Source organism: Mastigoproctus giganteus, chromosome 10, assembly GCF_048544385.1.
Source record: "Mastigoproctus giganteus isolate SK-2022 chromosome 10, ASM4854438v1, whole genome shotgun sequence".
NCBI classification, from domain to species: Eukaryota; Metazoa; Arthropoda; class Arachnida; order Uropygi; family Thelyphonidae; genus Mastigoproctus; species Mastigoproctus giganteus.
In genome coordinates this window covers 138668970-138687714 of record NC_143584.1, presented here as the reverse complement: position 1 = coordinate 138687714, position 18745 = coordinate 138668970, and the positions used below count along the sequence as shown (strand labels likewise).

Below are 18745 nucleotides of genomic sequence, written 5' to 3'. Positions count from 1 at the left end.
AACACTATGTATAAGCAGGTTCACGGGGCAGCGATGGGTTCCCTCATTAGTGCGATTATTGCTAATTTGGCGATGGAGGAGCTGGAGGCTAGAATATTTAGTGATATGGTTCTCCCTGTGCGTCCATGGAAAAGATATGTAGATGATACGTTCTCAATTATTTGAAAAGGGAGTGAAGATGAGGTTTTGAATTTTCTTAATGGCTTCTCCCCATTTATACATTTTACCTCGGAGGTGGAAGAAGGAGGGGTTTTACCGTTCTCAGATGTGTTGGTCTACAGAGAAGACCTGCGTTTAAAGACTAGGATTTACAGAAAACCTATGTGTAAAGGTCAGTATTCACACTATAATTCAGCTCAGGCCAACCATCACAAGAACAGTGTGATTAGAACACTAATAGACAGGGCTAAATCACATTGTAGCACCTCCGAGGATAAAAAGAAAGAGTTTGAGCATGTCACAGCGGATCTCCTGAGGCGTGGCTACCCCCAGAGGATCATAAATAAGTATATCAAAGGAGAACAGAGGAGAGGTGAGGCATTTACGCCAATAGCCACCGCATACATTCCCTATTACCAGGTCTAACCGAGCGAATAGCCCGTGTATTACGGGATCATCAGACACGCTATGTGCAGCTGTCAGGATGTAAGTTGCACACAGTGTTGTGACAAGTGAAGGATCCCATTCCAAAAGAAAGTGTAAGTGGGGTTGTTTATAGCATTAAATGCCCGGATTGTGGGGGAAACAAAACGGTGTTTAAAGGATCGTCTGGGGGAGCACACGAAGGCAATAAGGAATGCAGACTGGGTGCATAGGTTTTGGGACCGCAAGTGGCTCGGGAGCTTGCGGATTAGTTCCATTGGGAGTAACATTAATAGAGATAGGGGTATGCGGATTCATCCCCTCTTTGAGACAGTGATTCTTGGAGGGGATGAACGATTTCACCTGATGCGCTCCCGGGCCACTTCCGGTTCCGTTACGCATGAGAACAATGCACGTGTTATTTAATCATGTGACATGTGCTGTGAACCTGCAGGTATTTAAAATTGCACTGCAAAAATAAAGCGTACTGTTGAGGAAGAAGGCAGAGCCTTTGAAAGCTTCAGATTTTAGCACTTTTTATTCTGTATATTTTATTGTATTTTATGGTATTCTTTTTCTTTTCTTTCTTCTTTTTATATACTTATTGTAAATAGTAATTTATTGTAAATCAGTAATACTCAGATTTTAGCGCTTTTAATTCTGTGTATTTTATGGTATTCTTTTTCTTTTCTTTCTTCCTTTTATATACTTATTGTAAATAGTAATTTATTGTAAATCAGTAATACTAGTTATTAAACTATTAATTTTATTTTTTGTTTTATTATTTCAATGCAAGGTTGGCGTAAACTACTAAAATTTACATTATGAATATGCCCAACCCCAGAGGCCTATTTCAAGAACCAATTAAGGTTTTTTTTTTTTTTTTTTTTAAACGAAAATAGAAAGGTCCCTAAATTTTCTATGAAGTCAGCTCACAGAACACATTGATTTTGAGGTAGGCAGAAATGTATTTTAAGCACTTGCATTGCTTTTCTGTTTCCCATATATACATTGGGAACATCATGGCCATTGACATTGTCACCGATATGAAAAGTGCATTTTTCCAATGAAAATGAGACAGTCAAGCAGCAGGTCATTTTCACCTTTAAGCCTTGTTTTCCACATTGTGTGGAGATGCATTTTATCTTCTTCAATAAGATTTCATAAATAACTTGCCACATTAACCAAATGGTTAATGTGACATGTTGGTTTATGGCTTGTACATGTTGATTTTGCTGGGCTTCTGAGAACATTTTCTTCACTTCCTCCCTTGTTTCCTTTGCATGAGTCACACGTCCTATGCACATGAAATTTCTGTGCCATTTGTATACAGCAATATGCTGGGACAATTTCTGTTGCAATAAGCATAAAATGATCTCTACATTTGCATTGCTGACTTGGCTCCTTGAAACCTAAACATACACTGCTTCTTATGCACCAGCAGAAGCACATTGTAAAGCAGTGTCATTGGTGGACACAGCCACAGCTGTCAACTGTAAAAAAACTTGGTCCTTGGCTGTCATTCCACACCATTAATTTTGCAGTTCACTTTAAATACAAACTTCTTACAGCATACAATGTTGTAAAGCTTCTTTGTAATAACCCTGTATAAAAGAAAGTTTTAGATCCATATTACAAAATGTTTTATGAAGTAATATAATTATGCATATAAATAAAATGAATGTTATCATTCATTTTATTTATATGCATATTTATATATTTAATTCTGTCCATTTAGGTATTTTTTATATTATTTTTCAATATTTTTTAAATTCAGGTAACCCTCGTATAACACAGTAGTTAGGTTCCTACAAAATCTCGTGTAGTGCAAAACCATGTTATATGGGACTAAGAACCAGTACAAAAAGGGGGGTTACATTCCAAAAGCTAACAAAAATACATTTTTTATAACTATCGGAAACTTAATTTTTATTAAAAATAGAGAATGTTTTCTCTGTTGCAGAATATCTTCACCTTTTGAACTTTCTTCTGCAGCATCTAGATTTCTTGTATCTTCTGCTCTCTTTAAAAAATCAGTATTCTGGGATTGTTTGCTTTTGCTTGATAGATCTTTGTAAATTGCATGGTATTTGAAGCTCCCTTTTGAGCTTTGTGTTCCTTTCAGTCGAAGGATCTGCATTCAAAAAATAAGATTCTAATTGCTTGGCTAAGTTTATGCCTTCCTGTATGCTTTTTAGTGTAAAATTTGGAACTTCAAAATTTTCATCTGCACTATCATATGAATTGATTTGGTTTACCTCCAATTCTATTTCCACCAAATGTGCTTTGCCAGCCTCTTTTTCTGCCGGTAATTCACGAATGTCTTCAGTGGTCATATTATCACAACCTTCCCCTCCTACTGACTTAGCAAGTTCTACTATTGCACCGATACTGTTTTCTGCCGGTTCGACCATATTTCCTGAATGAACTGACTCTGGCCATATATTTTTCCAACACACATTTAATGCTGACGGTTTTACTTCTTTGGGTGATAAAGCTATGATTCTGATACAGTCCACAAATGAAAAATGTTTCCATGCCTCCATGGAAACTTCAATAGATTCGGAATAAATTTTTTTTCCAAAATCCATTGTAATGTGTTTTAAAGGTAGATATAATGACTTGATCTAATGGCTTAATTAAAGAAGTTGTATTGGGTAGTAGGAACATTACTTCAACATTTTGGAATTTTGGATGACTTCTTGGATGAAATTTTTGGATGGCCTGGCATGTTATCCAATAGTAATAAAACTTTGAAATCTAGATTTTTCTGCTTTAAATAGTTTTCCATACCTGGCACAAAACAGTTTAGAAACCATTCTTTAAATAAATCAGCAGTTACCCAAATTATGCCGAAGTTCCTTAGGCATAATTTAGAGCTGGAATTTAATTCACAGCAAAGAAATTATTCCAATGTTGTTCTTAAGAACAAAGTTTAGTAATACATACCTGAAAAAATTTATAAATGCTCATATAAAAACCAAAATAACCTTACAAAAACCTTAAAAGTCACAAACTGCACTCTTTCGAAGTTAAAATTTTTTATGGTTTCAAACAAGCACAGTAACACGGGGATTTTCCAACAAAATAAAATACAGGGATTTCCTAATCATTTTTTTTTTTTGCATAACGACTAGCGAATCAACAGTGGGGATTCACAAAAAAGAATGGAAATGTTGAAAAATTACATCCAACAGGGTTTTCACTGCACAAAAGCTCAAAAATACCATGTTATGGGAGGTTTGTCGCAATTAGTAGTAGTAGTAGTAGTAGTAGTAGTAGTGGCACATGATGCAAGAAAGCAAGTGTAGGAGCTTATGCAGCATCAGCCAAAAAAAAAAAAAAAAAAAAAAAAAAAATCATCACACCATTCCCTCCAAATGCCTGTCCAGTTCCTCCTTAAATTTATTTAACCTATCAACTTCCACAACGACAGATGGAAGTTTGTTCCAGCAATTAACCACCCGCTGGCTAAAGGCAAATTTCCGCACATCTATTCTACATCTGTCCTTTCTTAATTTGAACTTATGTCCCCGTAGGTTCGTAATCTGAACAAGTGGAAGGATCCCATCAGAATTCAGCGTGCTCAACCCATTCAAGGCCTTATAGACCTCAATCAGATCACCGCGCAGGTGCCTAGTCTCCAGCCACTGCAATTTGCAGAACTTAAGCCTCTCTTGGTAAGAGAATCCTTTCATTCCCCTCACCAATCGTGTTGCTCTTCTCTGTACACGCTCAAGCAAATCTACATCCTTCCTAAAATGAGGCCTCCAGACCTGTACGCAGTACTCAAGGCGTGGCCTGACCATTGCCTTATACAGAGGGACAATCACCTCCTTTTCCCTGCTAGCAAAATTCCTATATATCATTGACAAAACCCCATGACCTGCCCTAGCAGCCTGTCTGCATTGCTCAGAAAACTTCATATCTGACTGCACAATTACTCCCAGGTCTTTTTCATTTTCTACCACCTTAAGTGTAGTACCACACAGTTGGTACGTTTCTCTGGGGTTACTTCTACCCATATGCAGTACTTTGCATTTGTCAAGGTTGAACTTCAGTTGCCACTTCTTAGCCCATCTGCCCAAATTATCTAGATCCTGTTGCAGTAGCACACTGCCATTACTGTCATTAACAACCCTGCCAACCTTTGTGTCATCTGCAAACTTCGACATTAAGCCTGATATACCATCAGGCTTAATGTCTGATAAGTACCTGATAAGTACCTTGTTGTGCGAGAATTTCTGCACTTTATCAATTGTGTTAGAGCGAAACCACGTTGTAGAAGTACCACGTTATATGGGGGTTGCCTGTATTAATTAATTTTACTACTAGTAGTCATTCATTATAATGAACTAATTAAAGGGAACTTTGAGTTTTACGTTCATTTAAATTCTTTCACTTTGTTTATTGAAATTTAAATATGAAACTTACTTTGTATATATATATATTTTTAGATGATAATACAAGGGTTATCCTAAATGGAACCAAGAGAGAAAATTACATAAATGCTAGTCATGTTAATGTAAGTAAACAGATAAAAAGTCAAAAATTTGTCAGAGTAAGTGCGTATTTATGTCTGTGATTTCAAAAAAAAAAATTCTAGTTTGAAATATACCACAAACTCAGTTAATCTCAATCATAACAAGCATGGCTATAATATTAATGATCACAAATGTAGTGAACATATAAATAAGAATTTGTCAAAAACAATGTATTTTAATAGCAAAATTTCATGTTTGTGATAAATTTATTACCATATGGTAATATGATAATAATAGGCAAAAATGAAAACACATTTTAAGCATGTTAGTTTATTTTTTCAAGGAAAAATCACACCAAAATCGTAGTATCCTCGACCCTTATGGTTTTTAACATTGTGAGTAAACTAGCAGACCTTAATAACCACTACTGGAAAACAAGGTGGTACACTGTTATGACCAGAGTCTGAACACTGCAATGGATATAAGGGTTTGTGATTCTTCACTGCTGGTTGTGATATAGAATTTGTTTTTTTGATATTTTATTATACTTATTTTTGCTTGATATTTTTAGCTGAGAAAGTCTGGTTAGAGGAGAAAGGCACTGAATAGCTATTTGAACCTTTAGTTTGGTTCACCCACTAACATGCTGACTTGTGGGTCTCAAGTTTTTAAAATTAAAAATCTTTTAATGGGACATCAATGTGGATTTTAATATTTCACCAGTAATAATTTTTATACAAAAATAATGCACAACAATTTCATATTTATGAACCTTTTTTATCATTACTTATGCAGTTGATGCAGTTTTTTTTTATCCATTGCACTGGATGTACAACGTATGCTTTGGCTGTTCTTGCTAATTGTTGGTTATGTGCATCTATGGGGAACACTGGAAAACCTGCTGCTTTCCAAAGCAGCGTGTGTTTCAGTGTAAATCAGATTCATGCTATGATATGATTGGATATTCCATTGATAGTCAAACTTCTAAGTGTGTCTCCCATTAGTTGCTCCTAATCACAACTGACAAGTAGTCATTTAAACTCTGTATCATATAAATTTGAATTTTTTAATTTTTTTTTAACTTAAAGCGTAGAATGTGTTGCCAGCAGCTTCATTGTGTGTTTCTTTTTAGCTGCAGAAATGATAAGCCTGCAACTGAGAAATACAAGCAGAGCAGAGCATTTTACCCAGTAGTCCAAGGGATTATTCCATATTTAGGAACAAATTAAAATTTCTTCAATGTTTTAAAATTTCTTCATACGATTAAATTTTATTCGTATATGTGGGACAGCTAATGTGGAAAATTTTAGAAATGAGTAGCTCACAACAAAGGATGCATGTACAACAAAATTACTGAAGCAGTTACCAGCAAAACTTCATAAAAAAAAAAAAAAAGTAAAGTGCAGCCATTATCAACCCACTGCAGGGTGGAAGCCTCCTCAACAATTCATGCTGAGGGAAAATGGACCATAATCTGCCACGCTGGTCCAGTGCGGGTTGGCAGATCGACCGTATTCAGCAGTCAGGGGCTTGAACCCCGGTCTACTCAAAGAGCATGTGCTACTGCACTCCCGCTCCTGCCCACTCGACTACGGAGGCCGTATGTAAAACTTCATATGATGTACAATTTGAGTAACAATAACTGTTAGGCATGATTAGAAAAAAAACAATGAGAGATAGACATCATGAAGTTTGATCACTAATAGACTCTAACTATATCACAGTATAAGATTGATATTGAGGAACATTGTTTTAGGAAGCTTAAAAAATTTCTGGTTGATGCATATAATCAACAGTGGCTTTTGAAACTTTATGAAAGTGCTATAATGATTACAAGAAGTAATAGATTTTACAAGTGCTTTTTTTTTTTTGGTGTCTTGATTCTTATTATAACTGGATTTGACTTAATTTTAAAATCCAAAATAATGAATAGCTATCAGCATTTCAAAGTGTAAGAGAAATGCACAAGGAAAATCCCATTATATGAAGTATAGCAAATGTAATCATATGAAAGATAGAGTTGTTTAAAAGAACATTCAGTGATCCAAAAAACAACCATATATGTACACCAACATCAATTTGGTGATTTCCCACTTTCCATCTTGGTACAGAATAGATAAAAATGATTCTGCCATTAACTAAGAAAATATGCCTTTTGGTATGCAAAATTTGAAAATATTGTGTTTCTACAAGCGTGAGTTTATATCAGTTTTAAAAGAAAGAGCTAATGGTACAAAAGTATTCAACAGTATCACCACTGGTTTGAAGCTGTTAACTTGTTAGCAGAAAAGTAGTTGCCATGGAGTATTAGCCATAAGGTGCAAGAAAGCCCTAGGCTTTTGCTGTACTGGTAAAAAAAAAAAAAAAAAAAAAAACCTTTTTTCTACATATTGCACTCATCATGTAGTTTTATGACGAGTGCAATAAATCATACTGCACCATATTAAACATCTCAGTACTTTTGATGACATATTCAATAGATTACTGTGTGCACACAATAATAGCCCACTGAAGGTTCAGGCTACATTCCTTGAAGAAAATTTCATAATTCAGCTAAATCTGAATAAATAAAGTGTAATATACAATGTGCATGTGTACATTTCAGCTGAGGCAGCTTAGATTAGGGGACACACACACACACACACACACACACACACACACACACACACACACACACACACACACACACACACACACAGTAAGTTGAAAATAACATCAAATGATGAATTAAAGTTTTTTAGATTGATATCAAGTATTCATTATGCAACTGTTCTTTGTATGTTAATCCTTCTCAAGACCTTCCTGTATCTTTCCTCAGAAGATCTGCATCTCCACTCTATTGTAATGAGCTGTAGCCTATTCAAAACTCTTGCACAGCAGCATGCAACTTAAAGGTTCTTTTGATATTGAAACAATACAAAAGTAATATTCTATGGAGGGGTTAAAAAAATATTTGTATTCACCCAGGAGTAGTTGTAATAGAAGGTTGAAACAAATGCCATATATTAACACTTTTTTAACGTGACTCATGCTTGCCACCTCTCAATATGCTTCTGCAGGCCAGTTTTGTAGAAGCCCTCTGGCTGTCCTTCAAACCATGACTTGGCAGCAGAAATCACCTCATCATTAGCATCAAAGTGTTTTTCACGAAGAAAGGACTTCAGGGCAGGAAAGAGGAAGAAATCCGAGGGTGTAAGATCAAGGAAATAAGCAGGATGCGGCAATATTTCAAACCCACATTCATGGGCATACCTCACTGCAGCATGCAAGGAATGTGCAGGGGCATTATTATGGAGCAGGCACACACCTTTTAACACTTTCCTCATCTTTTTTCTTTTATAGTAACACATAGCTTTACGAGGAGGTTGGAATAATACTTTACCATCATAGTATAGGGCTTTTGTAATGCCCTAATCTCTTATTATTACACCATGCTGATCCCAAAAAACTGACAGCATAATCCTGCCAGCACTTGATTGCTCCTTTGTCTTTTTTGGGGGGGGGTGATTCTACATGTTTCCATTGTTTCAACATTTGTTAAGTTTTGGGATCATAGTGATGGATCCAAGTTTCATCCATGATTGATGCCATAGAAATAAATCTTGCTTTTCCTGGCACATCAACAACACTTCATGTGCACATTGTGCTCTTTCCTTCTATTAAGGCAGAGGTTCCCAAACTTTCTCGGCTCACGGTGCCCTTAGTGTCCCAGTAATTTTTTCACGGTACCCCTAGGCCAAAAGAAATACCTAACACAGTGATTTTTGACCTTTTAATATATACCTATATAATAATTTTATTCATTATATAGAGATACTAAATAAGGATCAATTATAGATCATCACAAAATTAAAAAGATACGGTACAATGGATACCGTACACCTTTTTATAATGAAACTAATATATAAATTTCAAAAAAAAAAATAATAATAATAACTTTTAAGTAACTGAAATCGAAATTACATGGCACTCCAAGAATGTTGTTGCGGCACCCCAGTTGAAAACCACTGTATTAAGGGGTCACCGTGGCGGGGCCGGTAATCTGGGGGAAAAGTTATCCCCCAGGGTTAAAAGGAGCAATGATGGATAAAAATGACTATCCAGCTCTAGAGCCTTCAAACTCAAGGCTAGATAAACCAAATGATGAAGACCTGAACCAACCAAAAAGGATCCGAAGAGAAGTGCAGTGCAATGAAATGCCAAACTTTCTGGTGATACACTCTCTCTCCAACCAACCTGTCAGCAAATTATCACAATTCGTCATCCAAAGATTTTTGGAATTTATTGCTGGAACACCAAAAATGGTTAAACAACTGCAATCTGGAGACCTATTAATTGAAACAGCTGATTCCAAACATTCCGAGTGGCTGCTCAAAACAACGACATTCGGTGGCCTGCCAGTATCTATTACTCCACACAACACCTTAAATTCCTCGAAAGGCATTATAACCGAATGGGACCTATTTACAATATCAGAAGAGGAATTAGTTCAAGAACTGAGTAATCAAAAAGTAATCAATGCCAAATGCATAATGACTAAAAAAGATGGAAATCTCGTCCCAACTAGGTCAATCATTTTAACTTTCAGTACCCCAGATTTGCCATCCTCAGTAAAAGCTGGCTATTTAAACTGCCTAATTCAGGCTTATATTCCTAATCCCATTGGTTGTTTTAAATGCCAAAAATATGGACATTCCTAACAAGCATGCAGAGGAGAAGCTATTTGTCCTATTTGTGGTTCCAAGGAACATACACAAGCAGACTGTTCAGCATCAAGTCCCATTTGCCCCAACTGCGAAGAAAGTCACCCAGCATTTTCAAAATCCTGTGAAATGTGGAAAACAGGGAAGAAAATTCAAAAATATAAAATTGAACACAGTCACATACCCCGAGGTATGCAGACAGGTTTTGTTGACCATGCCCAGTCGTTCATATGCATCTCACAGCTTTAATTCAACAGTAGTACAAACAGATTTATCAATACCTCCCCAGCACATCTATGGCTAATTGTGTTAAAAATACATTATCTAACTCAGGAAAAGACACACATCAAACTAAAACCAGTGAATCGACCAACACTCCAATCAGCATCCCAACTGATACTCAGACAGTCTCGTATGACAAAGAAAAATTAAAAACTACTAAAGACGACAAGAAACCTGAATCATCCACCAATAGTATGGAAGTAGATGTACACACTCAGATCTTGAAGAACCCATACTAGAACTTCATGCAAATGACACTATGGATACTGGATGCCCCAGCTTCCCAAAAAAAGACCGGAAAAGTGCTCACACACTTTTTTCCGGTCTGACGAATCATCCTCAACTAAATGTAATCATCCTCAACTAAATGTGGTTCATGTAATAAATGAACCACAGTATCTTACAATGGAATTGCAGAGGTTTTCGTTGCAACACTGACGATATTCAATACCTAATTAACCGATATTCTCCAGTTGCCTTCTGTCTTCAAGAAACTTACCTGCCCTCACAAATTTCTCCTTCGATAAAGAACTATTGCCTTTATCGAAGAGATGGAAATACCGCTAATGCTGCCCATGGTGTATTACTAGCAATCCTAGTAAACTCGAAGATCCCAACTAGACATATCCCACTCCAAACTGAAATAGAAGCTGTTGCTGTTCGTATAACTCTCCATAGTGCAATAACACTTGTCTCAATCTACCTACCACCAAACCGTACTTACTCTTTAAAAGATCTTGAAGACCTCTATACAGATACCTCCACCTCTCTGTATATTAGGGGACTTTAATGGGCACCACCCATTATGGGGCTCTCCTAAATTGGATAGATGGGGCCAACTAATTGAAAGCTTTTTAGAGGCACTAAATTTCAGTATACTTAATACTGGTGCACCGACACACATACTGCTCCCAGCAGGACACACTTCAGCAATAGATCTCTCAATTTGTTCACCAGTACTAGTCCCAACCATAGAGTGGTATGTAATAAATGATCCCATGGGCAGTGACCACTTCCCAATAGTACACAACTTCCTGAAAGCAAAGACTCCTTCAATTCAACCCTGCAGAAAGTGGAAATTTGTCCGAGCAGACTGGGCAAAATTTCAATCATCAATCGACCTTGATGAGGAAAAAATCCGCCTCCAGCATATTGATGATGTGACAGATTACATCACGTCGCATCTTCTAAATGTGGCTAAAGACAATACCACTATCAAATCCCCAGGGCCGAAAGCATTATAATTACTGGTGGAATGAAAATGCACCACAGCAAAGAGAGCAAAAAATAAAGCCTGGAATTTGTTTCGGCAATGTCCGAGCACAGTCAATCTCTTTAATTATAAGAAATTAAGGGCAAAAGCATGCTTCATACAAAAGCAAGCAAAGAAAGAAAGAAAGAAAGAATCCTGGACCCGTTTTGCATCCAGTTTTCACAGAAATACTGATCCCAAAATAATATGGAAAAAAATTAGACAGCTGTCTGGTAAGTTTCCTACCATACCTTCTCTAATCCTCTCCTGGAAAGGGAAAGATCTATCTAATCCTGTAGATATAGCTAATGCTTTAGGCAATACTTTTGCAGAAATCTCAGCAACATCAGCCTATACTACCTCATTCCAAAGAATTAAAAACACTTAAGAAAAGCAAGCTATTCATTTTCAAACTGCCTGTCTTATCCCATATAACAAATGTCTGCAATATTCTGAACTGTTACATGTCATTAAAACCGCTCACAATGGTGCTGCCAGGCCAGATGGGATTTATTATGTCATGCTACAACATCTTGATGACAAAGCTTTGCGCCGCCTCCTGGTCTTTTACAATCGCATATTTTTAGAAAATGTTTTTCCAGCTTCTTGGCATCACTCAACAATTTTGGCATTCCTGAAGCCTGGAAAAGATCCATCCAACCCCAATAACTATAGACCCATATCTCTCTCAAGCTGCCTCAGCAAACGTTTTGAGAAAATTATCCACAGAAGACTCGTCTGGATCATTGAGGTGGAACAGCTAATGAGCCATAGTCAATATGGCTTTCGTCAAAACAGGTCATGCTTAAATTTTATGATCAAGGCTGAATTTGCCATCCGTAATGCTTTTGTCAAACATGAACATCTAGTAATGGTTTCAATAGATATAGAGAAGGCTTTTGATACTACCTGGCGGTATGGTATACTTAGTGACCTTTACCTTCTCGGACTACGTGGCAACCTTCCTATATTTGTTCAGAACTTCTTACATTCTAGATCATTTCAAGTTCGATACCAACATGCCCTTTCCACAACTTTCATCCAGGAAGAAGGTGTTCCACAGGGATCAGTACTGAGTGCTCTTTTTGCTCTGAGAATAGATTCTATCACTAAGCAGCTTCCAAATACAGTTGAGACTTACCTTTATCAGATGACCTTTCCATCTCCTGTCATTCTCAAAATACAAGGTCTATTGAAAGACAGCTTCAGATATCACTTAATAAAATTCAATAATGGGCGAGCCTCAATGGCTATCGGCTCTCGCAGCAGAAAACAGTTGCTATCCATTTCTGTAAACAATGCAAACTTCATCCAGATCCTGAACTTCAAATTTCTAACGTCTTTGTCTCGGTCATCAGCAACATCAGATTTCTAGAATTAATCCTTGACAACAAGTTAAATTTTCTAGATCATATTAAAAATGTATGGACTTCATGTCTAAAAAAGTTAAACATACTCAGAGCTTTATCTGCCCAAACGCAGTGTGCAGACCGTACCTCCCTTCTTCGGTTATACAGGGCATTAATCAGATCCCGTCTCGATTATGGTGCTCCAATCTATGATTCTGCCAGAAAGCGTGCATTACGCTGGCTTGATCCTATTCAACACAGTGCTTTGAGAATTGCAATTGGTGCGTTCAGAATGTCGCCAGCACATAGTCTCTACATTGATGCTCACGAGCCCCCACTAACATTACGCAGGAAAACACTGTTTCTGAAATATGCTGTCAAGATACAAAGTTGTGCCTCTCATCCCGTTCAATCATACCTTTTCAACCCACCGTTAGAAATCCTATACAGAAACAAACCTAGTATAGTAAAACCAGCTGGTCTTTGCCTTCTTGGACTGGTGCAAGTTTGGAATATTTCCATCCATTCCGTAAAGCAGGTAGCAACCTATACTCAACCATCATGGGCTCCTCCTCCTCTTCCAACCTGTGACACTTACCTCTGTCAATGGAGAAAGAATACTTTGCAAGCATCAAATGTCAACCAAATTCATGCAGTTCACACTTAAAGATATACTGATTTCTCCCCAATTTATACAGATGGCTCTAAATCTAATTCAAATGTTGGAGCAGCTGCAGTGTTTCCGAATACAATTGTATCAGTTTCCCTTCCATCAGAATTTAGTATATTTTCTGCTGAATTATATGCAATCAAACTAGCTCTAGAACATCTCTATTCTGACTGTTCCTTAAAATCAGTTATTTACACTGATTCCCTCAGCTAAATAATGTCGTTATGTAATTCCTCAGATAAAATTCACCCTGTTCTAGATGAAATCAGAAGCTTATTACTGCAAATTAAAGAACTCAACCAACTGGTCACTTTTTGCTGGATTCCAGCCCATTCCAGTATTTTAGGCAATGAACTGGCCGATAAAGCTGCAAAAAATCCAACTACCTTAGATTTAACCAATATCCCTGTTCCAGCATCAGATTATTCACTAACCGTTCATGCTGCTTGCCTATCACAATGGATAGCACTCTGGCACTCTCAGACTAATAATAAACCTCTTTCAGTTTAAATAAAACCTGAAAATTTGGCGCTCCAGTGTCCATACATCGAGACGAGAAGAAGTAGTCCTTTCAAGGGCAAGAATAGGTCATACCCCATCTGACCCACCTTCATTTACTCACAGGAGATGATCCACCACAACACACATTGTTCTAACAATCTGACTGTAAAACATATTCTTATTGGCTGCCCCTATTATAAACAGAGCAGAACTTCATCCTTGATCTCACTGGTTAATCTTCATAAACCAATAACTCTTGAAAATCTCATTGGTGATAAGGCAAATATTTCTGAATTTTTTTACTTTCTCAGGCAAACTGGACTTTTTAATTAATTTTGATTTCGGATTTTCTTCTGATTTATGGAAAACTCATGTTTTAATATAATAAGTGAATAGGCACATTATAGCCTTAGCAGCTTATGTGCCATTAAGCCTCCATAACAACAACAATATTAAGGGGTCGGAAGTCTAGAACCCATCTAGCAGACACTTTGCTTATATGCAATTGTTGATGGATGATGTTTTCTACAAACCCTACACTAATTTGGAGCTCTGCAGCTAGTTTTTTGATGCTGATACAGCAATCTTCTAGATTAATGGCTCAATTTTTGCAACAATCTCTTCTGTTATGGCAGGTGCTGGGTGACCTGGGATTTCTTCATCTTGTGCGGAGGTTCATGCATATTTGAATTGTTTGTACCAATGTGCAACAACCCCATAACCTGGGTGTTCTTCTCCTTAAACAGGGACCATTTCTTTGTGGATTGTGTGGGTGTTTTCCCTTGCAGAAAGAGGAACCGAATCACTATTCTGTATTCCACTTTATCCATTGTGACACTTCACAATGGATAAAGTGATTAGTTGCGATAGAGATTTCAAAGTATTAAAAAATAAAGAAAAACTTTTTTTTCTATTACAACTAGTTTTGAGTAAATACAAATTTTTTTTGGACCTTCCTCATAAACAGGTATCATCGTTGTTCAAAAGAATGTGCGCTATTTTTATTTATAAACACTATTCATCCCAGTACAATATCATTTAGTGTTTTCCCCTAAGCAAAAGCAGTCTGCAACCAGAAGTCATTCTAACAGCAGTGCAGCTGCAGAAATAGTGGTAATGCAGAACAATAGTCAAGATATTGCACTCATTTTGGATAGAGGTGATATCTTTGGCAAAGTGGCATATATGAGGGATTATGATAGCTATCACTTCGACAGCCTATGCTTTCTAAATTATCTTGAAGGTATCACTGAATCCACCACTGCATATTATTGTTTTTTTTTGATGGTGTGACTAAAGTTTGCCATATAGTCTTCGCAAAATATATTTTCTGCATGAAGAAATAATGCTGGGAATTTTAGGCTCCGATGTCATTAGGAAAGTTAATCCCCACTATTGTGATGTCCCAATTTCCTAGAAAGAGTAATTTTGGATGTGTGCCATTCAGAAAATACAAAGGGTACTAGGAAAGTTTTGCAATATGACGCAACAATGAATCACAGGAAGCTGCTTGTTGCTGCATGTTGAGACATGTTCATACGTGCATAGTAGCCGCTGCGCCAAGTCGATGGGCTCAGTTATTCATTAGTAGTGAGAGTGTAAAGTGCTTGCGATGGCATCGTGGTCACGAAATGAGATAAGGACAGTTTTGCGGTATAATTTCGTGCGTGGTTTAACCATAGACCAGTGCTTAGAAGAAATGACTCTTGCACTATATGATGATTGTCCATATCGGACAACGATATTCAGGTGGTATAGAGAATTCCAAAGGGGAAATTTCACTCTGGAGGATTCTGAGAGGCCGGGAAGGCCACGAGCGTCAGTTACGGAGGAAAACGTTACTGCTGTGAGGAAAATGCTTGACGAAAACAGGCGAGTGACCTACCAACAGATAGCGGATACTTTGTGCCTAAATGCACCAGCAATTCGTTCGATTCTGCAAGATCATTTGCACATGAAGAAACTTTGTTCTCTCTGGGTGCCGCATCAACTGACTGAAGAGCAGATGACACGACGTGTGACTTGTTGCCGGGAGATGTTAAAAAAGTTTGATAAGGGACAATCTCGGTATGTGAACAACATCGTGACAGGTGACGAGACTTGGCTATACTATTACGATCTGCCGACCAAGGCTCAAAACAAAGTTTGGGTCTTTGATGATGACGACACACCCGTAATTGTCAGAAAATCCCGATCTGTAAAGAAGAAAATGATAGCTGTATTTTTCAAATCGAGTGGAATTGTGGAACGTGTCGTTTTGGACACGCAGAAGACAGTCACAGCTAAGTGGTATAGTGAACAATGCCTGCCTAAAGTCATTGGATCTTTGAAGAACCTGCGGCCAAAGTCAAGAATGGACACCTAGTACCTCCATCGCGATAATGCTGCAGCTCACCGCGCCAAAGCCTGCACCGAATATTTGACCACGACAGGACTGAAACTTCTCGAGCACCCTCCCTACAGTCCAGACCTTGCTCCCTGCGACTTTGCACTGTTCCCGCATGTGAAAATGAAGCTAAAAGGGAGGCGGTTTTCCAGTGATGAGGACCTTCTACGGGCTTGGGACAACGAGTGTGCTTTACTCCCTAGTGAAACTTGGCAAAACTGGTTTAAAGATTGGTTTCGGAGGATGGAGAGGTGTATTGAATATAGAGGAAATTACTTTGAAAAAATTAAATAAACAAAGCTGTATTGCAAAACTTTCCCAGTACCCTTTGTATGTGAAGAATTTGTTTGTAAATATAATAGCTTTTTTTTTTTTTTTTTTTTTTTGAAAACAACAGTGAAGTTTTTTGCATAAACTTTTCTTGCATGTAAAAAACTCTTCCATGACCTGGAGGGGATATTTATGCATATTTATTACTAATTTTGGGGGGAGGATATTTATTCATATTTATCACTGATTTTTTATTGTGTCAACAATGCTATATGTACTTCATATCTTCATAAAAATTGAGTACATATTTGTTTACAGCATTGTTTCTATTAAAAAATTCTCCTTAAATGATTTTTGCACAACAAAATTTAGAAGTCTATAATGCAGCAATAATAGTTATCCATTCATGAATCATTTTTCTGGCCAAAAATATTATAAGACCTTCACCAATGTGTACATGAAATTTTATCTACAGTTATTGAATTAAAAGCAGGATAACTGTAGATAAAATAAATATTTTAAAATACATTATTTCTTATTAATTTGTTTTATTGGTTAATAGTGCTGTATGTATTGTACAAATAAAACATTGTTTGTAATGGCAATACATATTTTATCAAAATTTTTTTTATAAATCATTCCATTCCATCCCATCCCATTTTTAGGGATTCATATATCGCTCCCTTATGAAAACTCCTTCTCTATGGCTATTACACAGAATAACAAGAAAATAAGAATGTAAGTTTTTTGAATGTTTATCTTGGACTATTGGTTGTGCTACACATGTGTTAACTATAGAATGGATTTCATGTAAACATTGGTAAGAAGGTATCATGATATCAGAAACACAGCTGCTACTCATTCCAAATGCATTATACTAAGGTGAGATGTTTACACTAAGAAACAAATGCATGAACAAGGTTCACTGAAAAGTTTCCAGGTTTCTTATATGATTAATTGTTGATAACTAAAAATAAAAAAAACTATACAAATTGGAGCAGTATGGCATTAAGGACAAGTTGCTACAATGGATAAAAGGATGGTTGAGTGGGAGAAGACAGAGTGGTAATCAATGGACACTGCTCCTCATGGATTAATGTTATTAGTGGAGCCCCCAGGGTTTGGTGTTGGGTCCATTGTTGTTTTGTGTATTTATCAATGATGAACATATATCAGGCTTAATGTTGAAGTTTGCAGATGACATAAAGGTTGGCATAGTAGTTAATGACAGTATGGTACTGCAATGGGATCTAGAAAAGTTAGGCAGATGGGCTGAGAAGTGGCAATTGAAGTTTAACATTGACAAATGCAAAGTACTGCATATTGGTAGCAGTAATCCCAGAGAAATGTACCAACTGTGCAGTACTACACCCAGGGTAGTGGAGAATGAAAAAGACCTGGGAGTAATTGTGTAGTCAGATATGAAGTTTTCGTAGCAGTGCAGACAGGCTGCCAGAGCAGCTCATAGGATCTTGTCAATGATATACAGGAATTTTGCTAGTAGGAAAATGGAGGTGATTATTCCTTTTATAAGGCAATGGTCAGGCCACACTTTGAATGCTGTATATAGGGTCGTGAGGCATCATTTTAGGAAGGATGTAGAGTTGCTAGAATGAGTACAGAGGAGGGCAATAAGACTGGTGAGGGGAACAAAGGGGTCCTTTTATGGAGAAAGGCTTAAGTTCTGTATATTGCAGCATCTAGAGACTAGGCACCTGAGAGGTGATCTGATTAAGGTGTATAAGGCCTTGAATGGTTTGAGCAGGCTCATTGCTGGTGAGATTCTTGCTCAGATTCCAAACCTGAAGGGGCATAAACTCAAATTGAGGAAAGACAGTTGTAGAAATCAGTGTGGAAATTTGCCTTTTCCGTGCAGGTAGTTGATTGCAAGAACAAACTTCCATCTGTCATTGTGGAAGTTGATATCTTAACTAAATTCAAGGAAGAAGTGGACAACCTTTCAGAGCAAATGGATGGGTAAAATGAGAAGGGGTTTTTTTTTTTTTTGACTGATGTTGTATAAGCTTGCTTTCTTGCATCATATGCCTCTGCTAATAAGTATTTGGATGAAAGTGTAAAAAGCCTGAATGTGGCTTTTAACTGCATTTATAATATTATCACTGCTGAAAAACTGATTTTATTGATGCAAATGCAAGTTATGAAATGTAGATAAGATGGACCCAGAGGCAAAGTTTTTTTTTTTTTTTTTTTTTCTCATGTAACATTCAAAAAAAACACTGAGGTTGATTTGCATATTATAAAATAA

At 37.0% G+C, this 18745-nt stretch overlaps 1 protein-coding gene across 5 annotated transcripts in view; it reads left to right on the top strand.

The window, feature by feature from the left end:
• LOC150079313 (tyrosine-protein phosphatase non-receptor type 4-like) overlaps positions 1–18745 on the top strand; it is a 190787-nt gene that overhangs the window by 97055 nt on the left and 74987 nt on the right. For all 5 annotated transcript variants that reach the window (XR_016547581.1, XM_090383965.1, XM_090383963.1 and 2 more), the window contains exon 7: positions 5040–5107. Coding sequence is in view for 4 of the 5 variants with exons in the window: in XM_090383965.1 (XP_090240091.1) it covers positions 5040–5107 (68 nt within the window). In the remaining variant the exon portion in view is untranslated. The remainder of the gene's footprint in view (positions 1–5039; positions 5108–18745) is intronic.